General features: G+C 44.0%; 1 protein-coding gene across 1 annotated transcript in view; it reads left to right on the forward strand.

The window, feature by feature from the left end:
- Positions 1 to 15,409, forward strand: part of PITPNC1 (phosphatidylinositol transfer protein cytoplasmic 1) — an 864,322-nt gene that overhangs the window by 773,105 nt on the left and 75,808 nt on the right. The window contains exon 7 of the mRNA XM_069199903.1: positions 11,630 to 11,785. Coding sequence (XP_069056004.1) covers positions 11,630 to 11,785 — 156 coding nt within the window. The remainder of the gene's footprint in view (positions 1 to 11,629; positions 11,786 to 15,409) is intronic.

Here is a 15,409-nt window from a genome sequence, read left to right on the forward strand (position 1 = left end):
CGGGGGTGGTGTTCCCCAGGGCTTGGGGGTCCCAAAGGAACCCCCCTTCTGTTTTTTAAATATTTGCCCCAGGGGTGGTGGTCCCCAGGACAGTGGGGGAGTCTGCGCGTTCCTCTACAAATACATTACTTTTTGCCCCAGGGGGTGGTGGTCCCCAGGCGCGGGGGCTGCTGGCCCCCAGACATATGAAATAATGTTAGCCCTGGGGAGTTTGTGGTCCCCAGAGCAGTGGGGGGATCATGCCCCCCCCCCACATATATAATAATGAAAGCCCTGGGGAGATAGCGGTCCCCTGGGGTGGAGGGCGGCCACGTGCCACCCCACATTTAAGAATGAAAGCTCTGTGGAGGTGGTGGTCCCAGGGCTGTGAGGTGGCCGGGAAGTGCCCCTACGCAAAATGTTTAATGCCCCAGGACCAGGCCTACCCAGGGGACAATAAAAAAACAATCGCTGGAGCCAGCACTTGTTGGGGTTTTTTGCCGCAAATTTGTGAATATCACAAATTTGCCGCAAAAAAATAATTTAAAAAAATACTTTTTTGTTTAAGGGAAGTCCCTCTGGGACCTCTCCACCAGTGCTAAAGGGTCTACTTTTTTTCTAGGAGTCAGCACAAGCCGAGGCCCAAGATGGCTGCTAATACTTCATGGTTTGAAGTGTTGGTAGACAATAAGAGCTGTGCATTTCCATGCACAAGCTTGTCTTTGTTCATGAATACTTCGTGGCCAGAGATATACAAATTTGAATTTCCCTAAATTCCTCAAAAACTACTGAATAGATTGACACTAAATATGCGAAAGCGTAATCTGCGTACCAAAGGCTAGCTTTCTGCCAAATCTGGTGTAATTCCGTCCAGTGGTACAGGCTGTAGAATTGTCGAAAGAATCCTATGGGAATTAACATGGGAAACACAACGTTTTGAGCCCCCTTTTCTTGGCCCGCTTGCCGAATCTCCCCGAAACTTTCTGTGCACAAAACTCAAAGCAACACTTTTTGGGGAAAATTTCGTGAAGATTCTTCAAACAGTGCAAAGATAAAAAAACGCTTTTTCTATGGAAACATGTTCCTAACTATAACTAGGTCATATATATAATAATATATATATATATATATGTACACACTTTAACATTTTCATGTTTACCACACTATTTTGCTGTTTTGGCAGTAGTGAATGGAAATAAGAGTTAGGTGGAAGTTTGTCCAGAAGAACCAGGTTATTAGCGTTGGTTTGGAAGGATTAACGATGAAAATGTCTTCCAGTGTTTGGATGGAGTGGAGTGAAACCAACGTAATAGTGTGTGTTGTAAATTCCACCTATTTGGCAGCCAGAATGTGTCGTCGTGCAGTGCAACTTTGTCATACTCAATGAGATGTCGAGTCAGCCATGAATACCACTTACAAATGGGCAGAAGTCTGGTATATTTTAGGGAGAATGTAATCTTTATTAGCCAACTAATTGTGTGAAGATGTCCAGGCAGAAATGTTATCTGCTCTCTAAGTACCAATCTGCTGCTATTAGAATAGATGGGGGTGGTAGTGATTTCCTGTAGAAACAGGCTCGCGCGGCTCTGCTGAAACCATTATGCAAACATATGCCCTCGGAGAAGTGCTGCGCCTCCCTTTCAAGCAAATAAACTAAGCGCGGCCCCGCATGGGGCTCCATCATTTTAATTATAGCCAGTGAAGTGTTAGCGCTTTCCCGGGCAACACATGAAGATGGAGGTGCTGTGAGCATGAAGCCGGCGCGGTGTTTGTTGGTACAGTACAGTGCGTGGGTGGACATGCTTAAAATTAAATATGTGCTCAAGGTCTGAAGGGCCGGCCGTAAGCGGGCTCCTGCTAAGCACTATTTCATGAAAGCCATTTAAATAAACACTTAGGTGGTTGCCAAATTGATGCTGCTGAAACGGAGCTTGCGGAAGGGCCATTTGAGATCAACGAGTGGTTGAGTGTTCCTGGATGCACATCTTTTCGGTTCCATTTCGCTGGCAGCGGTCTGCAACTTTTTATAGTACTCCTTCCAAGCCAATTTTAAGTCATATATTCCTAACATATTTTCATCACCACCTACTGCTACCCTCTTGATACACCTTAAATCGTCATTTTGACAGGTCGCAAAACAGTTGGAAATCCAGCATTGGCAAAGCAGTAGGTTTCGCCGTTAATCGCTGAGTGCCGAGCTGGTGGCTTTGCCAGAGCTTGTAAAGTATTGTTAGAAATAGTCAAAGAAGAAAAAGATTTTTCTAATACTGGAGGAAACGGCAGGCACGTATCTTTTGGTATCTCTGAATTGTACATTGAATTCAGTGTTTTTAATCTGTATGAATGCCTTGATTTATTTGTCAAATACATTTCACTCCGGAAACTCTGAACAGAATTAAAAAAGAATAAAGATGCATCGGATGTAAAGGGAAATGCTTGCCAAAGCTGAATGTTCTTTCCACACAATTCCGCCATTTGGTCCTCCAGTAGCCCAGAGAGGTGGTTTGTGAGCCTCCCGGAAAAGCTCATGCCAAGCACACCTGCCGTAGATGACAGCTGATTAAGTCAAATACTCAAACAGATGCCCCTCCCCTGAGGGCCATAAAAGCCTTTGTGCACCATAGCTTTTGTTTTCATTCAACATGTGGAATGCAGGAGATAAACCCAAAACACTCCTTCAGATGTGTTCTTCAGCCATACCCCAGCAAATTACTCTTGTTGCTGTGCCTTATAGGCCAGCTGGAAGGGATAGGGAGCAACATAGCGCTAGAGGAGGATATTTGAGGAAGGAAGTAGCACATGCGAGAGAGAGAGCTAGATAACAAAGGTGCTGTCATCAGGGGCTAAAAGAAAAAAGGCTGGGGAAGGATACAAGCCCCAATCAGAATGATCTTAAAGAGGATATGCTCCAGGAGAGGGACAAACACAAGAAGAGGAAGGTACGCCATATAATAAGAAGCAAGCAGGCGACAATAAAGCCCACTGTAAGTTTGCAATATGTCTTTCACAATCGGGCAGCTTGCTCTGCCTGGTAGGTGACACCTTAAAAGGAGTGCATCTCTCTTGATCCCATCTCCATACATTAAGTGGCGTACCTCAAAGCGTGCTGTTTTACATGTTCTGTTTTTAAATTTGTGCGCTGGTTAGCAGGACTGGCTATGAGAAGTGTTACAGCTAGTCAGAAAGTGATCTCTCCACCAGCCTGTTTTAAGGTGCTGCTATCCCACCTTTATTCCTTAAAATAACAGGATGTTTTTTTAGCCATGACGGAAACGTTTAGTTCAATTGAGATATATTTCCATAAGATGTGCTTTCATGCTTGGCATACTTTGGAGTAGAGGGACAGAAATAAATACAGGGCTTCAGAAGATCGCCTATTTCAGACACTGTTGAAAATCTGTCAAATTTTAAGCATGTCTAAAATAGTAAGCTTATTAACTTTGGGTATGATGGATATTAGGTTTCCCTTGCTGACTCTTTAACCGTGAAATAGCCCGGAAGCCAGGCTGGCTTGCGCCTTTGAACTTTTTTTCCCCACACTGTCACATCAACAGGTAGGACACATTGCATAGACCCATTAGTGTAGGAGCCTTGGTGCTGTGCACAGACATGCCCAACAGAGGCAAGTATATTGATGCAGGACAGGTCAAGAGTGCAGTGAATTATGGAGTGTTATGGTTTCATAGTTAGCCATGACTGGCAAAATGCAATGTTTTTCCTGTGGTGACAACACTAACGTTCCTTCAATTGAAGTGTCAGATATAATGGACATTTTAAATGTTTTACTCAGCAGCAGGTTCATTGGTACCGAAGACATGATGAGGAAGAAGAGATACCAACAGGAAAGGAAGGCAAAGGTCCTGTTGGAGAGAGTGAGACAGAGGACCAAGTAAACAATGACATCACAAACGTTTGGCTTGGTTAATATGGCCTGAGATAAGAGAAACCCTGATCACCAGTATCCATGATTGTGGAGAACGGTTGTCCACATGCAACAAGAGATTGTGATTTTTATGAATATTACTCCACATTACATAGGAAAACAGCACTTTTGCTGAAGAAGACGTAAGTGAGTTTGAGACAGGATAGGAATGGTTGCACTTATCCAGAACAGATCCATTTGTTGGAACCTCTCTGATTGATTCATGAACTCCAGCGCTATCAGCAAGCTGACCAAGGTTGTACAGAGGGATGGACCAAGGGCATCCCCTGTCCCCCCTTAATTTGTGCACTTTTTACAGAACCCTTAGCAGATTTAGAATGGGATATGCAAACTGTGATTAACATCACAGTATCTTGCATAACACATTCCACTTAATTTATGCAGCCAATCTCATACTTTACTCACAAATTTCTATGTGAGGTCTGTAGGTATAAAGGAATGAGCCAGAGTGAATTGGCAAAGTGTTCAGGCTTCGTATTAATTTGGAAAAACTCTTGTCTATATGCAGTCCAGCAGACATAGGCTGATTGGACCCTAGACCTGTGATCTATTTCACTGGTAACAGCAAACGTTCCAGTACTTAGTGGTACGGACAGTGCAAAATATGAGTCAGTGGTTGCAGGTGGAGTCAATCAATCAATCGATGGAGATTTGTAGAGCGTGAGCTTGTCACCCCGGGGGTCTCCACGCACTGTGGGGGGAGTCTGCGAGCCTTGGCCGGATGGTGATGTAGGTCGAAAAGCCATGTCTTGAGCTGTCTTCTGAAGTCTACCAGAGAAGGGGAGGTGCGCAGGTAAAGGGGGAGGTTGTTCCAGGACTTGGCAGCGAGGTGGGAGAAGAATCGGCTACTGATGCGTTCCTGACTGAAGAGGGGGACATTGGCCAGGGCAAGGTTAGCAGATCTGAGCTCTCTGGTGGTTCGGTGGAATGTGATTGTTTGTTGATATAGGCAGGTCCAACATCGTGGAGGGCTTTGTAGGAGTGCTTGAGGAGATTGAAGTGGCACCTTTGCTGGATGGGGAGCCAGTGAACGGCTATGAGGTGGGGAGAGATGCTGGTTCTTCTAGGGAGGTTGAGGATGAGTCTCTCTGCCGCGTTTTGGAGGGTCTGAAGGTGGTTCAGGAGCTGCTTTGTGGTTCCGCTTTAGAGGGCATTGCCATAGTCAAGGCGGCTGGAGATGAGGGCCTTGGTGACTGTCTTCCTGGCCGCAATGGGGATCCATTGGAAGATCTTGAGGACCATGCAGAGGATGTGGAAGCAGGAAGAGGAGACGGCGTTGATGTGTTGTTTCATGGTGAGTTGGATGTCCATAATGCGGAGATAGCGTGTGTGGTTGGTAGGCGTCGGTGGGGCCAGGGTGGCAGGCCACCCTGTGTCGTCCTAGGGGGAGGGCTTGTTCCCAAAGATGAGAATTTCTGTCTTGTCCGAACTTAGCTTGAGGCAGTTGGTCCTCATCCACATGGTGATTTCAGTCATGGTGTTTTGGAAGTTCCTTTGTGTGGTGGAGGTGTCGACGACGAGGGATAGGATGAGCTGGGTGTCATCGGCATAGGAGATGATGTTCACGCCGTGGGTGCATGCGATGTCAGCCAGTGGAGTTATGTAGGTGTTGAAGAGGGTGGGGCTGAGGTAGGAGCCCTGTGGAACCCCGCAGATGATGTCTTTGGGTACTGATACGAATGGGGGAGGAGGATCCTCTGCGTTCAGCCGTAGAGGTAGCAGGTGATCCAGTGGAGTGTGTTGTCTTGGATGCCAATGCTGTAGAGTCTGGTGATGAGGATGTGGTGGGAGACAGTGTTGAAGGCCGCAGATAGGTTGAGGAGGATGAGGGGTGCTGTTTCTCCTTGGCTGAGGAGGTGTCTGATATCCTCGGTTGCTGCGATCAGGGCAGTCTCAGTACTGTGGTTGGGCCGGAAGCCGGTTTGGGAAGGGGCAAGCAAGCCGTTGTCTTCGAGGAAGCCCTTGAGCTGGCTATTGATGGCTTTTTCTAGGACTATAGTGGGGAAAGGGAGGCGCGAGATAGAGTGGTCGTTCTTGAGCTTGTTATGGTCAGTTGAGGGTTTCTTCAAGAGAAGCTTGACCTTGACGTGCTTCCAGGCAACGGTGGCTGTGGAGATGGAAGAGTTGAGGGTTTCTGTGAGGGAGGCTCTAATTACTTTGTTTCCCAGGTTGTAGAAGTGGTTCGGGCACGGGTCAGTGGGGTATCCAGAGTGGATGGAGGTTATGATGGCGATGGTGTCGGAGGTGTAGGTTGGGGTGCAGAGGTGGTCAAGGTCGGTGGGCTGGGGGGTCGAATTTGTTGTAGAAGTAAGAGTCTGAGAGTGTGTTGCAGATGGCTTTGGAGAGGTGGATAGTGTTCCCTGTGGTGGATGGGCAGGATAATTCTTTGAAAATACTGTATAATTCTTTGGCGTGGTTGGTGATGGCCTCGATGCGAGTGTTTAGTGGATCTTTCTTGGTCTTCCTGATATGGTAGTGGTACCTGTTGAAAGCGCTGAGATTGGTGGGGGTCTTGTTGCTGTGCAAGTGTCGCACTCGTTTCCTGCAGTGGCATTTGAGGCTTAGGAGTTCTGGGGTGAACCACCTGGCTTGCTTGGTTGGTTTCTTATTGGTGGTGCACTTCAAGGGTGCTATTGTTTCAGCGGTTGAGGAGATCCAGTTGGTGAAGTTTTGAACACGGTGTTCCAGTGTGTCTGCAGTGATGGGTCTTGCTTCTTCAAGGGTGGAGAACCAAGTTGTTTCCATGATTCTGCTCCAGTTGGGTGGCAGAGTGTCGATGGTCTTGTTAGTGCTTCCGGCCGTCCCTCCATGGTGAAATGGATGATGTGGTGGTCAGTCCTTGTTACCTCGGTGGTTTGGGAGAACTTGGCTCTGTCGCTGTTAGAGGAGATGGGGTCCAGAGTGTGTCCTGCGGTGTGTGTGGGGGCATTGACAAGTTGAGAGAGGCCGATGATGCTCATGCTCTCGAGGAGGAAGGTGGAATTAGTCGTCTGGGTCCTCTAGGTGGAAATTGAGGGCCCCCAGGAAGGATGTAGTGGTTGGAGTTGATAGCCAGGGGAGCAATGAAGTCCAGGATGGAGTTACAAAAGCTGTGCTGGCAGTAGGCCTAGCCACACAATTGGGGTAGAGTTTTTATCAGGATAGGTGGGGCAATGCTGGGTGGTAGGAATTTTGTGGATTCAAGTAGTTTCCTCCACAGAAATGTAGAAAAACTTCAGGCAAAGTTGAAGGCTTGCAGTACATTGTGAAGCACACCACCCTGGACTCCCCAGATGTCTAGTTTATAGAAGTGTCTGAGTCTGGTAGGTTTTTCCAGGCAGCAGACTACCCATGCCCAAAAAGTGCAGCCATTCACCACTGCAAGTGGGACAATATTGGGAGCCAAGCTCTCCTGGCCCATATGTAAAATCATCACCCAAAAGAGTCAGATGTCTTCTTGTTTGCCATTTGGATGAGATGGTTTAGGCCACAGGTGGAGCAGAAAGACAATTGCCCCCTTCAGTTGGGGTAGGGGCATAACCATCTCGATGGTGGTGGGCAGCCCCACCCCTTTTTCACAAAAATATTCCCTGGTGTCTAGTGGGCTTTTTGCCCTCTCCCACAGGGGCAGATCGGGGCTATTTACCCCATCTGCCCCTGGGTGGGGGGGAGGGGCAGAAAGACCTACCCATTTTTGGGAAGATGGGGCCATTGCCATGCCAATTTTGTGCAGCCCACAGCCCTAGACTTTAAAAAAAAAAACTTTGTGCTTAGTGGCCTTTCTGCCCTCCTGAGTAGCAGATTGGGGGTAATAACACCCATCTCACCCACCTGCCCCCCAATGGAGAGGGGGCAGAAAGCCTGTGCCCATTTATTCTAAGGGGTGTGGGCCTTGTCATGCCCAATTTGGGCAGCCTCCTCAAATAGTCTCTGGTGCCTAGTGTGTTTTCTGCCACAGGGAGCAGAAAGACTGACTTTGTCCAGAAAATGTAAGGGAAGAGCAAAACCTGTTGTCCAAGGGGCCGCTTCCCCCTCCCTGGTGTCTACTGGTGTATTCCTGCTTTGGCATCGCCCTCCTGTGGCAATCCCCAAGCAGGAATCCACTAGGGATAGGAACCATTGGAAAGGGCATATTCTCCCATTTCCAACGATACCGCTCCCGTCTGGATCGGTCCTCCGGGCTGAGAAAGTCCCACTAGCAGTGATGCAGAAAAAGTGAAATGAGCCTGTTGTCTCATTTCACTTTCGGTTTCTGATACCCGCCATGCTCATTGTTCTCCCATGCTGAAGGAACATAAAAAAGAAACTGTCCTACCAAAAGCTAAATAACATGAGCACTTTATTGTGAGATCAGATTATTATTTAGACTATTTAGATTTTACTCACTTGCAGGTGAAAAAAGGTTTTAGTATGAATGAACTGCTGTCTTTTCATATCACATAAAGAACAGTAAATGGGTTGCACTGAGAAACAAGGCGATATTTCACCTTTAGGGCTCTGCTGCTAAATAGAACATTCCATCCTTCAGGTCTTGTGCTCTGTCCCTGGAAAGACCTTCAAGTGCAAGATTTGCAGATCGTACATGATCCTTTCTTATTTTAAATAAATGCTTGTACATGCAGATTTATCTATTTGCGTTTGAATTACTTTAATAAAGGACAGTGGATTATTTGTAGAGTACGAGTATAGCTTCTCTTGTTTGAGACAGCATTGCTCTGCTCTTTTGTTTCAAAAGAAGTACAGGTGTCCTGTAAGCCATCATTGGAATACGCGCAGGAGACTGTCTCCAAAAAGGCGTGCTACCCTAGTCGATGATGACGCCGTCAAAGGCTATCTTTGTGGGCTCTGGAGCTCGCTGTGCGGCTTGTCCCCCATTGATGCAGGTACTTTACTTTTCTCTACTTTTCCCTAGTTAGGTCCAGCTTGGCATCACAACCATCTGCATTCCTTATGTGATCAAAAGAAAAAAGCTTTCTGAGAGAAGGGATTATGTTGTGCCCTAATGTTGGTTTCCTTGAACAGCCTTTAGTTGAGCAGATGTTGTGTGCTTATAATGAAAAAGAGTGCTTGTTTTCCAATGTTTAGCTTGTGGCAAAGCATATGCTAAACACATTAGCACTCGATTAATTATGGTGGCAAGCCAGTAATCAAGGCTGTTGGCCTGAACTGTTTATCATGAAAGGTTATAATAAAGGCAGTAAACCTGACATATCTTTTGTGAAAATAATATGTTCAAGTCCACATGCGTTTGAGGGTGGATGGCTATTACTCTCTATTAAAGCTTGCATAGAGGTATTTTGTTATATGAAATCTCAGATTACCATCGTTGGCAAGGGTTTTGATATTGATTACAGCCTCTGACAAAATGAGGATAGATTTGCACTGTGATAATCCTCGTAGGAGAGATCGTATTTTAGTTTGCCATTTATAATTTTGTATACATTTGTTTACATTTATAAATATATGACTGTATACCTGACAATTGAATTGTGGAAAAGCATATTCTGACTGCAACAGTCAGGGTTGGTTAGCTTGAAAAGTCAGTGATAAAGACTGTAGGCCTGACTAATTCCCCGGAACGTTATGTCGATGCCATAGATCTAATCTGTTTATCATGAAAAGTTATAACCAAGGCAATAAGTATGGCTGATTTATTGGGACAAACATTTATTAAAGCCCATAGCCTTTTGTAAGGGGATTGTTGCCACACTTTTACCGACTGTAGACATTTCTCACAGATTAACATAGTAGACATGAGTTTGGGTGCTGGTCACTCGCTCTGAAAACCCCCCGGGAGTGGATTTTTACTGTAATGATACTTGTTAGACCTTTATGAAAAGGGGTGTATGTGGTTTGCCAACTGTAATTTTGTATATTTTTGTAATTTTATAACTGTGTGATAGCTGCCAGCGTATGCACACTTCAGTAGGAGTAGTTGGTTAAAGTGTTAAATGAGTGGCAAAGACTATGGTGCTTGTTGGTTTATTGGTAAACGTTTTGTCGGATTCCATATATTTGATCTGTTTATTATGAAAAGTTAGGGCAAAGCAAGTAAGTTTGACTTAATTGCTATAAAAAGCATGTGTTAAAGGCTGTAGCCAGGTATTATGTTGTAGGAAATATCCTGTGGATTACCATATTAGACATAAATATTGGTGTTGGAGACCCACTTGAACAAACCGTGGCTTTGGATGATATGCACAATTGTAATCTTTATTAGACCCTCTTTGGATAGTTAATATTGTTTGACAACTGTAATTTTGTACAGACTGGTACTTTAATTATGGCATATTTGATGGTGCCTTGTGGGAAAGCTTGTGCTTAATACAGTACGTCTCAGTTATGAAAATATACCAATGATAAATGTCATAGGCCGGATTTTGTTCCTCAGGATAAGTTATTTTAGATGCCATGGGTCTGAGCTGTTTGTTATGAAAAATTATGACAAAGGTAGTATGCCTGATTTCGTTAATATGAAACATGTATTAAAGCCAATAGACATTTATGGGTGGATTGATTTTGCACAATGTTAAAGCCTACAGACAGGAATTTTGTTACATGAAATCTCACAGATTATCTTTGTAGACAAGGGTTTTTGTGTTATGTACCACCTTTGACATGCCCTTTTTCACTGTGATATTTATTGCTAGAATGTCTTAAGAATGCCTGACAGGGTTAGTTTTCTGCCATTATCTAATATTAGAAATATATTCACTATAAAATACGTACTTGAATACGTATCTATTAATATTTACAGCTATAAATACGTAGAGGGTTTTTTGGACAGTTGTTTTCTACTATTGGTCTCTGTGAGTGTCATTTCCACTTTTCTTCCATGCATGACAGCATACAGAATGTGGCAGTGGGTCAGCCCACTTTAGCCATTTACTCTTTTTCTTTGGTCCCATTCATTTAGTTCCTTATTTGTTTTTTTTTGTGAACTTGAGGGCGTAGTACACCTGCCCAGGTAGTGTTAATAAGTAATTTGTTTGACTCTTATTTCCTCCGCAGTGTGCCACACCACAATGCCTCTAAAACAGGTGACCATCTTGGAGTGGTATTGTTCATAGTGTATCATTGTTTTACCATTCCAAGATTGCCAACATGGTTCTAAATGTGGGATGCACTCTAAAACAGTAATATTTTATGCACAGTACCATTGCAGAATGGCCACCTGCTGCCATGTTTAATTTTGTTATTGCAAGAATATGCCCAGCATGTTTAGGCAGCATATTTTCTTTTTCTACTTTTCATTTATCTTTTTTATGTTGTTGAGTGTGTGTGTGTGTAATGAGTGCCTAAACCCATCAGTGACTGAAGAAGAAACTTGTCAATTTATAAGCTAGACCTTTTGGCACTGCAAATGCTTTTTTTTTTTTTTTTACTTTCATATTGATCCACGTTGACTTAGACTAATTATAGTATATTGACATGTATTTGAAATCACTGGCAGATCCCAACAGCGAAGTATAGGCGCGTGCATGTGTGTGTGTGTGCGTGCGCCCGCCAGACGTAAGCAATCCAGCTGTTCAACTCCATTACATTTGAAAGCACCTCTTACTGTGTATTCCCATGATGAGTGAATGTATCAGCAGGCAGAGAGGAATGTCAGCTCACGTTCAGGCAGATGGTCACAATCCTCCAGGGTTCAATTCCATTTGATTTCTGAGAAGTGATTAATGACTTTGTTCTTTATACAATTTTTACATGCACTTCTCGTTTTTACAGGATCCCAAAAATTTCAAGTCTGAGAAGACGGGCCGGGGATTGCTGAAGGAAGGCTGGCGGGACTATCACCAGCCAATCATGTGCTCCTACAAGCTTGTGACTGTGAAATTCGAGGTCTGGGGACTGCAGACGAGAGTGGAACAGTTTGTACACAAGGTCAGTGAATGGAAACGCTATGATTAGAAAGACTAAACCTGGGTTGTAATTCTAGCACCTACTACTTAACAGGGCCTGGGGGACTCCCACAGTCCAGTGCTTCCCCTAGTCAAAGAGGATGTAGAACTTGCCATTGGGCGTATAACAATGAAAGGTTAATACTCCATACCGTTCACTTCTTTAATTTATTCGGTGTTTGTGCAGCTCGCAGTGGCCCACATAGGGTGGCTGCAGAACATTTTCCACTTTAAGAGCACCTATCACAAAACCTTGAAGAAATAAACGTACAACAGAAAGAAGCTCCGCCCACTACTACTTGTAAAGCAGTAGACTGAGCTCAGCATCGATTATAGTTTGGAGGATAAAGAACAGTGGCGCCTTATATGGTTAAGGGAGGGGGGCCTCTGATTAACTGAGGATGTGGCTGAGGGCAGTGAGAGCACCTCAGTGTTTCTTAAACAGTGTACATGAGTGTAAATATGTAATCAGAGTCCTTGAACAAGGGAGAACCATGACTTCCCAAAGAGGACATGAGGCCAGGTGGAGAGTGTTTATTTACTTACGTGTTTTTGAAACTCAGTAATTGGATAAAGGAGGGAGCAAACTCAATTTGATTAAGTGGGGCACTCTTGTTGAAAGTAGATGGCGATTTGCTTTCTGAAGCATGAGACCTCAACGCACAGTAGAGCCTTTCTTCTTAGGACCCTTTTATCACCAGAGATAGTGAGGTTGATTGGTGTGGAGGCCATTGCTGTTCTCTCTTTGTAAAACAATCATGGCTTGTACAGCTCCTTTAAAGTCACCCTTTGCACGGGATGGTGTACCTTTGCACATCAGTCTAAGCTGATGTTTTGATTGTTTGGAATGAATACCTAGTGTATGATGGAACGAAATTGCTAGGTGTTCTTGTGTGTTTTCATTGCAACGCTGTTGAGGTCTTTCTCTAATGCAGTCAGTCTCCTGACTCCAGTGTAATGTATATTGCTGATAGTGATCCCTAAGGAACAGTGATTTGTAATGACATTTTCATAGTGTAAAAGCTTAGACTATTCTGTGAAAATCAGTCAGAGCAAATGAGGTGGATGTGCGTGCACTGTCTGGTGCACAATAATCTTAGTATGTGCATTCGCATGAAGGGTCTCAATAAATGCACTGCCACGTGTGCCTGATGTTCGCTTTGTGTTCTTCCGAATGCTACGGTCCTATGTGCACCTCGATCCTTTCCTGTATGTTTGCGCATTTACAAATACATTTTTACAACTATTATACAGCTAAGAAAGGTGATTAACGATTTGTTTGGCTGCTTTATTCTCACCAGAGCTTTAAGTGGCATCGCTTATTATGTTCCCCAACCCTGTTTTTTATTTTGAAGTAAGGGCCTTCCATCATGTTATTGATGATTTCAGAACCGTAAGGCTAGTCTCCTCTGGCTTACAATGAAGCTGATCTGTGTCTCTTTTCTAGTCAAAGACTTCACCATGTGTCCTCCTACCACTGAAAAGTCCAAGAGAACACTAATACTTTCCTATCCAAATACACGATTCTTAGCTTTTAACCATGCGAAAGTATCTAAGTAGCAAATGGCGTCCGTCCTCCCCTATTCTTGAACAACGTCAAAATCTGCCTTCACAAATGGGGGGTCCTAGCCTTCCCAGACAGAGTTAATTTTTTTATTTTGATTGTTAAGTAGCTAATTCCTAGGTATCCACGTGGCAGTTGCATAGTAACGCCAAAGAAGACGTGTTAATAGATGTGCCTTTGAGAATGATAATCTGAATATTCATGATCTATTGTGGAAGAGCCTGAGTAGTTTGATTGGTACAAAGACAGGTCCAATTGACTGTATTCCACATATAAATGATACCCGCTTATTTAAAGAGTCAAAATCTCTTTTCTGAGGGAGACAGTTAAAAGCTACAACTTCACTAAAACAAATCTGAAGTCAAACTGCATGATTTAACTTCTTTGATATGCTTAGCCACTGAAGACAAATGGAATCTTATGTGATTGTCAAACATTTTGCGCTTGTCTATTCCAGTTTTTATTGTTATCAAAACCTTCAAACAACCCTACCAAAGAGATTGAAATCACTGGAAGCAAAACTGGAAGAATGATAAATTCAGGGCCTACTTCCAATAGAAGAAAAAAAGCACCATTTGTTGAACACCCTGCCAGGGCTTTATTTTATCTCCTACCTAAAGTTCACAAAAAAAGCTTCCCCCCACTTTTATGCCCTTTATACCTAGGATTGATTCAGTCTGCTCCCGCATAAGACGCATATATTGATCTCCAGCTGCAAGCACTGGTGAAAAACCTGCCATCATACATTAAGGATAACTTCCACATCCTCGCCACCCTCGATGTTGGGTGTCTTCACACCTCCATTGGACTTGCAGATGACATCCAATCAAAAACTGTTAAAGAGTGCCAGTATAACAACAAAGTACCCGGTACTCATGATAAGCCCTGCCATGGTAGTAAGGTATTGCACAAAAATGCTCTCTCTATTTTTGATTTAACTGAGTTTCTATACTCAATTCTTGGGCCTGGAGCTGCCTGTGACTGTCGGGGCTCCTCACATTCATGTGGCTCATCATCGTATCTCTGCTAGACGGACTATAATTATACCACCTATGCTTGTCGATTTTATAGCCTTCCAGACATCACTTAGAGACTCTCCATTGGTTGTTGTGCATCATACCATGAACAAATAGCCTTAAAAAAGTCTTGATGATTAAACAAGTGCTGGCTGCCTTTAAAGGATTCATTGCACTAATTTGTAAAGATTGAAGAAGGAATAAAGAGTCAAGAACATTCTCTAAACAGTTTTTTTACTTGAATGATGACGTTACATGTATTTTTGATCACAGTAGGACTTGTCCGAGTGCTCCGGAACCCTTTCTGCGTAGTATTCACCATGCTGGGGCTTTCTTACAGGACGGATTCTTGTGGTACCAGGCAAGCACCATATATTGGACTTTCCCAATTTCTTTATTGGGCTGTTCATACCCCAATGGTCACATATAAAGTAGATGTGCGAACATCATGGCATAACCACCAAAAGAATTTGTAATACAGTTGTTTCTGGCTAAAGCCTGCAAGTGCTCTCCTTTGCCCACAGTCAAGTTACTATATGCCTTCTAAAAGACACAAAAACAATGCATAGAAGTGTATTCTTCCTAGAGAAAAAGGCCTCGGTCAAGGAATTGTTTGGAATGTGAATGCTGCTCCCCGATGCCAAACTCTTCCTCCTGGTTGAATAAGACACCAATGGTACCAAAGCTGATTATTAACTTTTTGGGCCCATTGACAAACCCCAAGTATGCCTAGTCCTTCTTAATTATTTACTGGCTCAGGTGCACTCTTGGCCAACCCTAAGGGCACGGCGACTCTGAAATCTCCAACGCTGCCCCTCCATTGGCACTAGCCATAACACCTAAGAAGTTGAAGCTTGCAAAGGACCAATTTTCAAAATGGGAATGGCCTGGTTACTTCACCTGAAAAGGACACCCCTTACCATTGTGGCCCAGCTTCAGAGGAAGATGACATATTCATGACTGTAGTAATTAAAGTAGCTAACGCATTGGAATTGATATTGCCATCTGCAGAGGTGAAGTGTAACAT

This window comes from Pleurodeles waltl, chromosome 7 (genome assembly GCF_031143425.1).
Source record: "Pleurodeles waltl isolate 20211129_DDA chromosome 7, aPleWal1.hap1.20221129, whole genome shotgun sequence".
NCBI lineage: Eukaryota > Metazoa > Chordata > Amphibia > Caudata > Salamandridae > Pleurodeles > Pleurodeles waltl.